The sequence below is a fragment of the Magnolia sinica genome, chromosome 16 (assembly GCF_029962835.1).
Source record: "Magnolia sinica isolate HGM2019 chromosome 16, MsV1, whole genome shotgun sequence".
Classification (NCBI taxonomy): domain Eukaryota; kingdom Viridiplantae; phylum Streptophyta; class Magnoliopsida; order Magnoliales; family Magnoliaceae; genus Magnolia; species Magnolia sinica.
In genome coordinates, this window is record NC_080588.1 from 62,536,562 (window position 1) to 62,548,160 (window position 11,599).

Sequence of the window (11,599 nt, forward strand, 5' to 3'; positions counted from 1 at the left end):
GCCTGAGTTTGTAGGGTCTGTGTGCGTGTGTAAAAAAAAATAAAAAGTTCAATTCAAGGGTCTAATTCGCTCTATCCCTCCAAACAGCCCAACCTTTATATATCAGTTATCTATTTTATGTTTATGATATTTGTATAGTAGCCAATTCCAAAGAATTTTGGCCCTTCAAAATTAAAATCTTTTAGGAATTGTTATTGATTTTATTGACAAAATTTATTATTTTTAATAAATAATAAATTTTATTTTTTTAAGTATTTTAAGGATTAGAGAGTTTTGGAATAACTTAAAGTCTTTGTTGTAATATTTGAAAAAGTTTGAGTGAGTTTAAAAGTAATTTGTTATTTTTAATAAATTTATTATTTTAGAAAAGATTTTTTATTTCCAGAAAGTGATGATTTTAGGGTTTAAGACTTCTGTATAAGTTAGATAGTGTGAGATCCAACGGATAAATGTCATTGCCAAACCATAGGCCATGACCCTATTGAGGCAAGGTTAATTTAAGGAGTTAGATCATGTTTTTCAGTCGATCAAATATTAAAGAATATAAATATGAAAGTTCTAAGGACAAAAGAAAAGTGTATTGTGCGGATCAAGGAATGCTTAACGAGGAATCTATCAATGAAAAATAAGACTTGACTCGTGCAAATGGAGTGCCTCCTAATGAATCTATCCTTGAATTACTTGATATATCGATGAATAGAACAATTGATAAATTCATGCTTAAACTAAAAATATGTTTCAATTAAATTAGAAGATTAGTTGATGACTGGTCCAACAAAAACATTCGATGGATAGGTGGACATGGATGGCAAAGGAGATTGGTATTTTAACGATCATCCTATCAAGTTCAAGTAGACAGTCTCCCTTCTCCACAATGACCAAAGCTCATAGTTTGAAGGCCGACAATGTTGACAACAACAACATGAGTCAATGTTAATCAAGAACAACAAATCACAAATTCATCGTTACAAAAAAAAAAAAAAAAAAAAGAAGCAGAAGAAGAAGCGAGAGTCAACATTCCGCATATAAAAAATGGTACAGAAACAGAATGTGGAGTTTTGTTTTCTAAAGTTTCATTGTGATTATAAAATGCTAATACTGCCATTGGTTGGTGCCGAAGGTAAATCATCGAATGTATTATTAGAATTCTAAATTTGATGATGACTTTAATTTTTGATCAAGTGGAAGAACCCAGCGACAAGTCAAGAAAAATCTCATTTATTGTGAAGATTAAAAGAAATCAGGTAAAAAAGTTTTATCCAATGGGCTAGTGTGCACCATAATTTTCGACATCTATAACTTTATGATTGGTTATCCATTTCGTGTGCATAATAAGTTTCTGAAAAGCTATTAATGAGCTCTACATGCTAGCTAATGTCAAAAGTTATTAACTCCTAAATAATTTTTTAAAATTAAGTTATTTTAGGATTTAATTTAACTTTTAAGTCAAAATTTACTGTTTTTACTAAATTCCAAGTTTTACCATTGTTAGAGTGTTTTAAAGTTTGGGAAATCTTTGAACTTAAAAGTCCTGTTTGTTTCATCATGTGAAAGAATTTGAATCAATTTAAAAGTTATTTAATATTTTTAATAAATTTATTATTTCAAAAAAGTTATATTACTTTGAAAGAGTGATGAGTTTGGGATGTACTTTGTTGAGAAATATTATTCAAACCTTTCTATTAATGTTGATTTTTCCTTTCATTTTTATATATTTCTCTCTCATCATGAATTTAGGAATTATTTTTGAGAAGATGATAATCTATTCACAAGTTGCATGTGCCTTGGTTAAGAGATATTTATGTAGCCCATGTTGCCGGAAGTTGTGGGGCCCATAGAAGTTCCTGTAACAATTCCACTCCATCAATCAGTTTTGTAAGACCAAAGTGGAACAATTCCACTCCATCAATCAGTTTTGTAAGACCACAATAAGACATGAGTCTAAAAATTAAGTAGATCCAAAACTTATTTTATGGGTCATGCCACACAAAAGAGTAGGGATTGAATGTTCACCATTGAAAACTATAGGACCTTTTTTTTATATGGTCAATATCCGTGCCTACAGTTTACTTGAGAGGTAATGACCCTATAAATGGTTTAAATGGCGGATAAATATCATGGTCAGCTAGGTCCTTAGTTTTGCACCAGTGGTAGACTTACAAGAGTTTCAATACTAGGTTAAGAGTTTGAATATCCATAGAGGTGTACACGGTTGAACCGAGTCGAGCTTGTCACACCTCGACTCAGCTTGGCCACTAGCTGACCCTAGCTCGAACTCGACTCGGGTTGGTCCTCGAGCCTAACTGGCCAGCTCTGCTCGGTTCGATCAGCAGCTCAGGCCAATTCGAGCCGAGTTCGAGTCAAAATCGAGCATCTACAGCATTTTCTCAAACACATATAGTGCACGTTCTATTTCTCATGGAATGTAAAACAGCAGCATGGGTTTACAGGTATTTCATCAAATACTTAGTAGGCAACATAAAAATCAAGATATAAGGGCATTTGTTTCATATCTATACATTTCTCGTCACCGGCCAACACTCTGTGGAATCATTTTATCAAACACTTGTTGAGCAATATCAATATAAAAATGACCTAGTCACTGAACTGGTTGGATCCAAGTTCGGTTCGAGTTGGGATTCGATCCGGGTCAAGTTGAACTTGGGAAAGCTTGAACTTAGCTCGAAATTCTTTCAAGTTCAAAAAATCAACTTGATTTGGCTCAAACCTAGTTTTAAACCAAGTCGAATCAGGTTCTTCGAGTCAATTCAAGCAAGCTAACGAGTCGTGTACAGCTCTACATGTGCCTGGGTAAGGGAAAAAGAAAATCATGGTCACCTCTAGGAAGGTTTAAACAGTGAGCAGTCCGCCTCCGACTTCTTTTTCTCTTCTGTCCACACATCCACTGTATTAGGCACACATTGGCTAAGATGCCCTATGATCTGAACCGTCCATGAAGTCGATTATATGATAAAAGAGCAACCATAATAAAAATAAAAATAAAAATAAAAATAAAAATCTACACTTAACTGATGATCGGCATCATTGTCTTTACATAAATCTAGGACGTTGATGAGAAATTTTTTAAACAAGTCAAATTCAATGCCAGACATCAAAGGGTAACAACATCTTCACTGATGTATGAGTATGATCACGTGACGGAAGATTATTTGTAGTAAACAATAATATGAACCGTTTAAATCATAAGACGACATCAGAAAACGGTATTCCAGTGGATCGCGGCACAGGCTATATCGTGAATCACGACAGATCGAAGGAGCCAGAGCAAAGTATAATATTTACAGTTTGCTAACCGAGTAACTCGCTCGGTAGGGCCCACCGTTTTGTACGTGACTTATCCACACCGTCCATCCGTTTTAATGGCTCATTTTAGGGCATGGGCCAAAAATTGATGCATATACAAAGCTGAAGTAGACCATACCACACGAAACAGGGGGGATAGTTACGTCCACCGTTGAAACCTTCATAGGGTCCACATCCGACGTCATGAAATAAAATGAGCTGAACAAAATGAATGAACGGCCTGGATAAGATACATACGTCACGGTGGGCCCCATAGAGTTACTCAGTGGGCTATAGCATAGTTCTTCAGTACATAATCCGGGTCCAGTCTAATAAGATGGGCAACGAATAAAAGTAGACAATTACAGATGTTGACCAATGGTTGGAATTCAATGAACTTGCGTAATTCAACAGCTAGGATTATCTCATGGCATCAAAACGCCAGGGCCCATCTGACGAGCAGTGTCTGTCTCGTACACGTGCGGCACATTGTCACGTATGAGCAACCACACCCTCAGCAAACGTAACGGTTGACCAACGAACCATGCGCATTTAACCTCTCATTTAAGAGCTAAATACCCAACCGACCTCCCCACAAAAGACAAATTTTATTATTATTATTTTTTTAAAAAAAGCAAGCTGAAAATAGAACAGTTGGATATTTTTATTGTTAACCGTCCAATAAATGTCCACGAATCCAATAGTCCGGTAATCAAATAAGCTTTCTTTTTGGTTCATTGTACATCTACACTAGATACCATAACTTAGATATCTTAAATTGCCATTTGTATTCCAATTTCCAACATATGCAATTTCTAAGAAATTTCTAAATGGCTGCGTATCACCCATCACACATTGCCAGGGTATCAATGTTTTTCTTTATAACACAAATTAACCGTTGAGATTTCATGTCTCATAATCACAATCATACCAACCATTGATTCCCCACCATCCATTCTATGATACAGAAAACCATATAGGAAAAAAAAAATAATAATAAATAAATAATAAAAGCCACATATATCCAATAACATCTAATAAAATAATACTCTTATTGAAATTTATAGATTGGAGATGATTTAGTTAACAAAGGAGATTAATATACCGAAACCCAGGAAAAAAAAAAAAAAACAGCCACAAAATCATGGTTTCTTTTCCTTCTGTGTATAGATATAATCTGTATGAGCTACAAGGGTCCTTCTCATCAAGCACTCTTCCTCCCCAACTCCATCACATCCATCTCCACCGTCCATATTCTCCTCATCAAAAACCTAATATAAGAAAACCCAATAAGATTAATCAACTTATAAGAAAAACCCCTCACTAAAAATCAAAATCCAAGCCCAAAATACCTGATTTTGAATAAATAGACCTACCTCTTGTTGGGTTTTCTGTGGGATGTCGTTGAGAAGAACTCGGCCAGGGCGGGAGGCGTACGTTAGCGATAAAAGGAGAAAGAGAGAAAGCACAACGATGGTATTTTTGGACATTTTTGCAGGAATGGTTTGGGAGGAGAGGTGTTAGATGGAAGAGGAGGGAGGTGTATTTATAGAGAGATGGGAAGAAAGAGAAGCGTGTATGAAACGGACGCACAGGAGGAACTTAAATAGCGGCTGAGATAATGTTGGAAATAAAAAATAATAAATACTGGTAAAAATGGACCGTACATTCTGCGTATCCTTCGTTTGTATCGCTTTGGCGTTACGAAATGAGAAATATTCGCGCGAGTATGTCAGGCACTCTCAGGGATTGACACGCGTGTGCCAGGTTGAGTAATGTAGTAACGTCCATTAAGATTAATTGCGGCCGTACACTCCCATGGAACATGAATTTCACGGACGCAGATTGTGTGATGATCCCCACACCACCTAGCCGGGTCGCGTTGGGATGGAGAGGGGGCAGGATTTGAGTACATGCTTCGTGGAAGTCTACCCTCTATAGTAGGCCGTGATTAATTAGACCTAACACTCTTCAAACCTACTTTATGGGATATCTTATCAAAGACCGTAGTAAGCCATGATTACAGGTGGGTTATTTTTATACGTGGAATCTTTTAAGTATTGTGCAGGTCTTATTCATGACAATAAGTCATGGTTAAAGTTAGCTTCTTTTTTTCTTTTTTACTTTTTTACTTTTTTTTTTTTTTGGGTTAGCTTGATAGTACACCCCACTAGCAGTACACACTCCACTGTTATTCACCCCCCCTGGGGAATCGACACTAAAACCTCATTGTTGAAATGAGGGCAACTTTACTCAGTCTACTACTTGAGCTATGGATAAGGGTATATGGTTAAAGTTAGCTTATTCAACCTAATAATTTTCAAACATACTTTGGGTGACTTTGATTAAAGGTGGGTTACTTAACTTAAAAACTTTCAAACATACTTTGTATAGCTAAAATCTTTAAAGGGTTGTTTGATACCATAGATTTGGAGAGATTTGAGGAGATTTCAAATTCCCTGATTGGTTGGCAACATGAAGCAATAGGGGGTTTCAAACCTGGGGGTTTCAAATTCCCTTCAAAGAGCTTGGATTACATATAAATACCTTTCAAGAGTTGCATGTGTAATATGTGTGTCACTAGACTATTATATTATTGGGCACGTGACTCACTAATGATATTCCAAAATGACTATATTATCAATTGCATAACTATAATTAGTTTAATATGATGATCAGCATCATCCAAACATTGCCCATTTAAATCAACAGTTAAAAATAATTGGTTAGTCACTTGAACATGATCTTGTGCTTGCGGCTCATCTGGTACTTGGAATTTCATCATTTTTGGGCAAAATATATATTTTAGCGGGCTTATTACAACAATTGTATCAAACATTATATAAGTTCACTAATTAGAGATATTAAAGTTGATTTAATAATTAAACTCAAACCCCTATAAATATACCATGCATACCTAACTACTTTTATATTAAAGTTGATTCCTAATCTAGGGTGCCAAACACCATAGGTGGGTTTCAAATCAAGGGGGTTCTGAATCCAAGGAGTTAGGAATCCACGCTCCCAAACAAGCCCCAAGGATTGTGTAGGTCCTATCTATGACGATAGGCCTTGATTAAAGTTAGGTTATCAAATCTAACAAATTTCAAACATGCTTTTGTATAAATCTTATTTTTGACATTAGGATCTGAACAACGCTAAGGTAATTGGCATTGAGTCAACACAATTCATATCTAATTATTTATTGGGCAATGCATCCTATGGAGTTAGGAATGACAATGGGTTGAGGGCACTCAAGCAATAAGTCCTAACTCGTTCAAGCCTGAACAAGCTAAAAGAAGCCTTGCCCTTGCCTTTACATTAGAGTGTGTGCTTATAAATCAACATACTTTTAAATTATTATAATATTTTTTAGTATGGTTATGTCAAACACGATAATTTATTTTGTAAATTATCATATTATTTTTTGACACAATTATATCAAATAAAATATTTTTTTGGCCACACATGTACCCCACTCAATTATCTCCATTATGTGTATAAACTTCGATGAATGCATCAATGTACAATTCACAGTTTGGAAATTTTATACAAGCTTAATAGCCGAAGCCTTGGCCCCTCAAACCAAGTCACCCTAGTTGGGCTAGGCAGCCCCACCAATTGCGACAAAGAGCTCTGTGGGGCCTATGGTGATCCATACCGTCCATCATATTTGTAAGAGCTCATATTAGTATGCTAACTCAAAAATCAATCTGATTTAATAAATAAAAAAAATTAAAAATCCATTATTCGGTGTTTTAAAATTTTTTTTTTCTTTTTTTAAAGTGCAATTCAAAAATTATATGGGCCGCACCACACAGAATAAGGTGATGGGCGTCATTGAAACTTATATAGAGCCAACCATGATGCTTATATGCCATCCCAACCCATATATAAGGTGAGCCTCAGTGGGGTGAAGGGAAAAACAAAATATTAGTCTGATCCAAAACTTTAGTGTGGCCCAAAAACAGCCAATGGCTAGTGGTTGGGGCTCTGTGGGCCCCACCCTTTATGTATGTGTTTCATCTACGCCGTCCATCCATTCTTCAGATCATTTTACGGAATGAGTTCAAAAATGAGGTAAATCTAAATCTCAAGTGGACCGCGTCATAGGAAACAATGTTGATTGAACGCCCACTATTAAAAACTACTGGGGGCACAAAAGTTTTGGATCAAGCTGATATTTTTTTATTTTTTTGTCTGTATGACCTAATTAACAGGTTGGATCAAATCAATATTACAGTGGGTCGTGGGAAGTTTTTAATGGTAGACATTCAAGCACTATTATTTTTCTGTGGTGTGGTCCACCTGAGATTTAGATCTGCCTCATTTTTGGGGATGAAGTCCTAAAATTATCTGAAAAAAAATAGATGGATGGTGTGGATGAAAAATATACATCATAGTGGGGACAACAGAGCACCGACCACATATGATAAATGGAGTATATCTATATATGTTACAAATATAGTGGCAACGGCTTTTCGTTCAACGGGCTACCTGCAACATTCCAGACATTGCAGGATATTGGCGTCCCGTGTAGCAAGTAGTCCTCTCTCTGTCGAGGCTCCCATCTCACCACCGTAAAAATGCTCAGATGATTTGAACTATCAGTTTTCTGGGCCACAGCATGAAACTCAGGTGAACGGATGATTCTGACCATGTAACGTTTACATTTTACATTCAATCTAAAAATCAACGGTCAACATTGTCTTTCACGCGCGATCATCTGACTCTGCGTCGTCCTATCAGCCAGAAAATGGACAGTTACGATCGTGCAAACAGTTCTGCATGTGGGCACATACCGGAATCTGACCGTTGAATAAACTCCCGTTGGGGCATTCTTGTACCTTGAATCTGACCGTTGATCATTTCACCATCTTTTAATTTTGGCCCAGCACCTCACAAGCTAAGGACCATGTGATTCCGCACAAGTGTGTATGCGAGTAACCTTTGCAGGTTCTTATTATCATAAGTCATAGGATTGTAATAGATTATAACAGCCCGTTAGTTTTTCTATTTTTGAATTCATTCAAAATAGTTGTTCCTTAGAGTTAGTAAACAGTTTCAAACTGCTCTATACTTTAAGATTTCAAACAAGCGTTTGTTATCCCGTATGTGTATTTAACTGCTGCAAAATGTATATGAAAGATAGCGAATTGATTTTCTCAATCTAATGTGGTATCAGAGAAACCACAAGTAGTATAAGCCGATCCAATTTTTTTTAATTTTTTTTCCCATGTTCTTCAGCACTCATGACTATCAAATCTAACCCTGCAACCATCCTCAACACCAATGAACCACACCAAACTCTCATCAGCATCAACATTGCTGCTCAAGCCCTTCTCAAACTCACCTCTACCAATTACCTCTCCTGAAAATTGCAGTTTCAAAGACTCTTCATTGGCTATGACCTTCTTGGCTATATTGATGGCTCCAAACCATGTCCATCAACCACCTTGACACAATCTAATACATCCAGACTCAATCCCAGTTACATTCTATGGACCAGACAGGACCAGCTGATCCTCAACGCTGTCATTGGCTCCATCTCATCCACCATTATTCCTTTCATAGCTCAAGTCAAAACCTCTAGACAAGCCTGGATAATTCTAGCTAACACCTATGCTAAGCCCTCTCAAGGCCGCATCAAACAAATCAAAAACCAACTCAAAAACACCATAAAAGGCTCCCTTGACATCACTGAGTTTATGCAAACCATCAAAACTCGAGCAGATGATCTTGCTCTTCTTGGAGCCTCAATTGATGAAGAAGAAATCACAGATAAAATCCTAAATGGTGTCGGTGATGATTACAAGGAATTAGTCCGCGCTATTCAAGCAAGAGATACCTCTATCACCTTTTAAGAACTTTACGAAAAACTCCTCAAACCATGAAGCCTCTCTTCAAACAATCCCACCCGAGCTACACCATTTTCCAGCTACAGCAAATCCCACATACCGAACCAACAACAAAAACTGGCATCCTTCTCAACCACAAGGCACTACCACCACCAACCGGCGCCCATCCTTCAACTCAACCTACCGCCCACCTGCTGCAACCAATGCAGGACCCCATTCATCAGAGGGCCCTCGTCCTCCTCCCAGACCATACCTTGGTCACTGCCAAATTTGCAGGATTCAGGGTCACACTGTCAAACGGTGTCCTTCATTTCGCCTCATACCAGTTCACACTTCCCCCACATCCAGCTCTTCCCAACAAGGCACACCATGGTAACCACAAGCTCCCCTTGCCACCAATCCTTCCACCACGCCATCCTAGCTTTTGGACAGCGGTGCATCACACCATGTCACATCTGATCTGAGTAACCTCTCCCTGCATGCTCCATACATTGGCACTGATGACATCATGATCGGAGATGGCTCCAATCTTCCCATCACCCACACTGGTTCCACCTCTCTCAAAACTTCTCACAATACATTTACATTAAACAATGTTCTTTGTGTTCCATCTATGAAAAGAACCTAATCTCTATATTACAATTTTGCCATTCTAACAATGTTTCCATAGAGTTCTTACCATCCACTTTTCTTGTGAAGGAACTTCGAACCGGGGCAACACTGCTGAAAGGACGAACTAAAGATAGTGTCTATGAGTGGCCAACCTCTTCCCCTTTGATTGCCTTCTCCACAATAAAGACCACTGCCTTCGACTGGTATCTCCTGATTTCTCATGTAATGCTTGTCTTTGCAATAAAAGCCACAAATTGTCTTTCTTCAATTTTACAATTGTCTCTACTAAATCTCTTGAAATCATATTTTCAGATGTCTAAACCTCTCCAATTTTCTCACATAATGGCTTTAAATATTATGTAATCGTCATTGATCACTTCACTAAATATATCTGGTTTTACCCACTCAAACACAAATCCAATGTCAAAGAAGTCTTTATAAGATTCAAAGCCATTGTAGAAAAACACTTCAATTCAACCATCAAAACCCTCTACTCTGACAATGGTGGTGAGTACATCTTCCTAGCTAATTTTCTTTCAACCAATGGTATCTCTCATCTCACCACTCCACCTCACACACCTGAACACAATGGTTACTCCGAAAGAAGGCACCTTCATATAGTCGAAACAGGCCTTGCCCTCCTCACTCATGCTTCTTTACCCCTCTCCTATTGGACTTATGCCTTTGCCACAGCTGTCTACCTCATTAATAGAATGCCCACTCCCACTTTAAATCTCTCCTCACCCTACCACAAAATATTTCTGACAGCACTAAATTACTCGAAATTAAGGGTCTTCGGCTGCTTATGCTACCCTTGGCTCAGACCTTACACATCACACAAACTTGAATCACGGTCCAAGCCGTGTGTTTTCCTTGGGTTCTCTCTCACTCAAAGTGCATACTACTACCTTAACCCTTCAACCTTAAGAATCTGTGTCTCCAGACATGTCCAATTTGTTGAATCTCAGTTTCCCTACTCTTCATTATCTGGTCCATCCTCTAGTCCTCTAGTCCTCATCCCATCACCATCGCCACTTGGATTCCTGCACCAATTAGAGTTATCTCACCCTCTTCCCAGACACCACTCACTATGCTATCTGAAGTCATCGTCCCTCAGCAACCTCTATGTGCAGCTCCAACACACCCTCCAGTACAAGTTCCACCCTCAACCAATCCAACCCCACCACTATATATCCCAACGTCACATCTTCCTAACCCAACCGAAACTCATCCCCTTCCAACTCACTCAATGACCACCCGAGCCAAGAACCACATTCATAAACCAATAACTAAAATGAACCTTCATACCCAACTCTCAAAACCAATGACCTTGAACCAACAACTGTGACTAAAGGCCTTATAGATCAAAAGTGGCGTCAAGCCATGTCTGATAAGTGTAATGCTTTAGTTAGAAATGGAACATGGGAACTTGTTCCACCTGATTCTACACAGAATATAGTTGGGTGTAAATAAATTTTTAGAATTAAACGTAACTCTGATGGCTCTATTGACAAGTTCAAAGTACATTTGGTCGCAAAAGGATTTCATCAAAGACCAGGAGTCGATTACCTAGACACTTTCAGCCCTATTGTAAAACCAACCACAGTTCGTGTTATCCTCAGCCTTGCTGTATCTCGGGATTAGTCCTTACGCCGACTTGATGTCAACAACGCCTTTCTCCAAGGACACCTCTCTGAGAATGTCTACATGCAACAACTACCAAGTTTTGTTGATCACGATCATCCATCCTATGTCTGCAAACTTCAAAATGTAATTTATGGCCTCACACAAGCACCTAAAGTATGGTATCATGAACTTCGCACTTT

At 38.0% G+C, this 11,599-nt stretch overlaps 1 protein-coding gene across 1 annotated transcript; it reads right to left on the minus strand.

The window, feature by feature from the left end:
* Positions 1 to 4,336: 4,336 nt before the first annotated feature.
* Positions 4,337 to 4,864, minus strand: LOC131228734 (phytosulfokines-like). Its single transcript, XM_058224587.1, has 2 exons — positions 4,680 to 4,864; positions 4,337 to 4,574 (listed from the first exon to the last, which is right to left on the minus strand). Exons 1-2 carry the CDS (start codon positions 4,791 to 4,793, stop codon positions 4,446 to 4,448), a joined length of 243 nt encoding a protein of 80 aa, XP_058080570.1. The 5' UTR covers positions 4,794 to 4,864; the 3' UTR covers positions 4,337 to 4,445.
* Between the last annotated feature and the right edge of the window lie 6,735 nt (positions 4,865 to 11,599).

Coding starts and splice junctions, on each gene's coding strand:
- LOC131228734 (XM_058224587.1), bottom strand. CDS start 4,793: ATGTCCAAAAATACCATCGTTGTGCTTTCTCTCTTTCTCCTTTTATCG. Junction 4,575..4,679: donor CACAGAAAACCCAACAAGAG/GTAGGTCTATTT, acceptor TTCTTATATTAG/GTTTTTGATGAGGAGAATAT.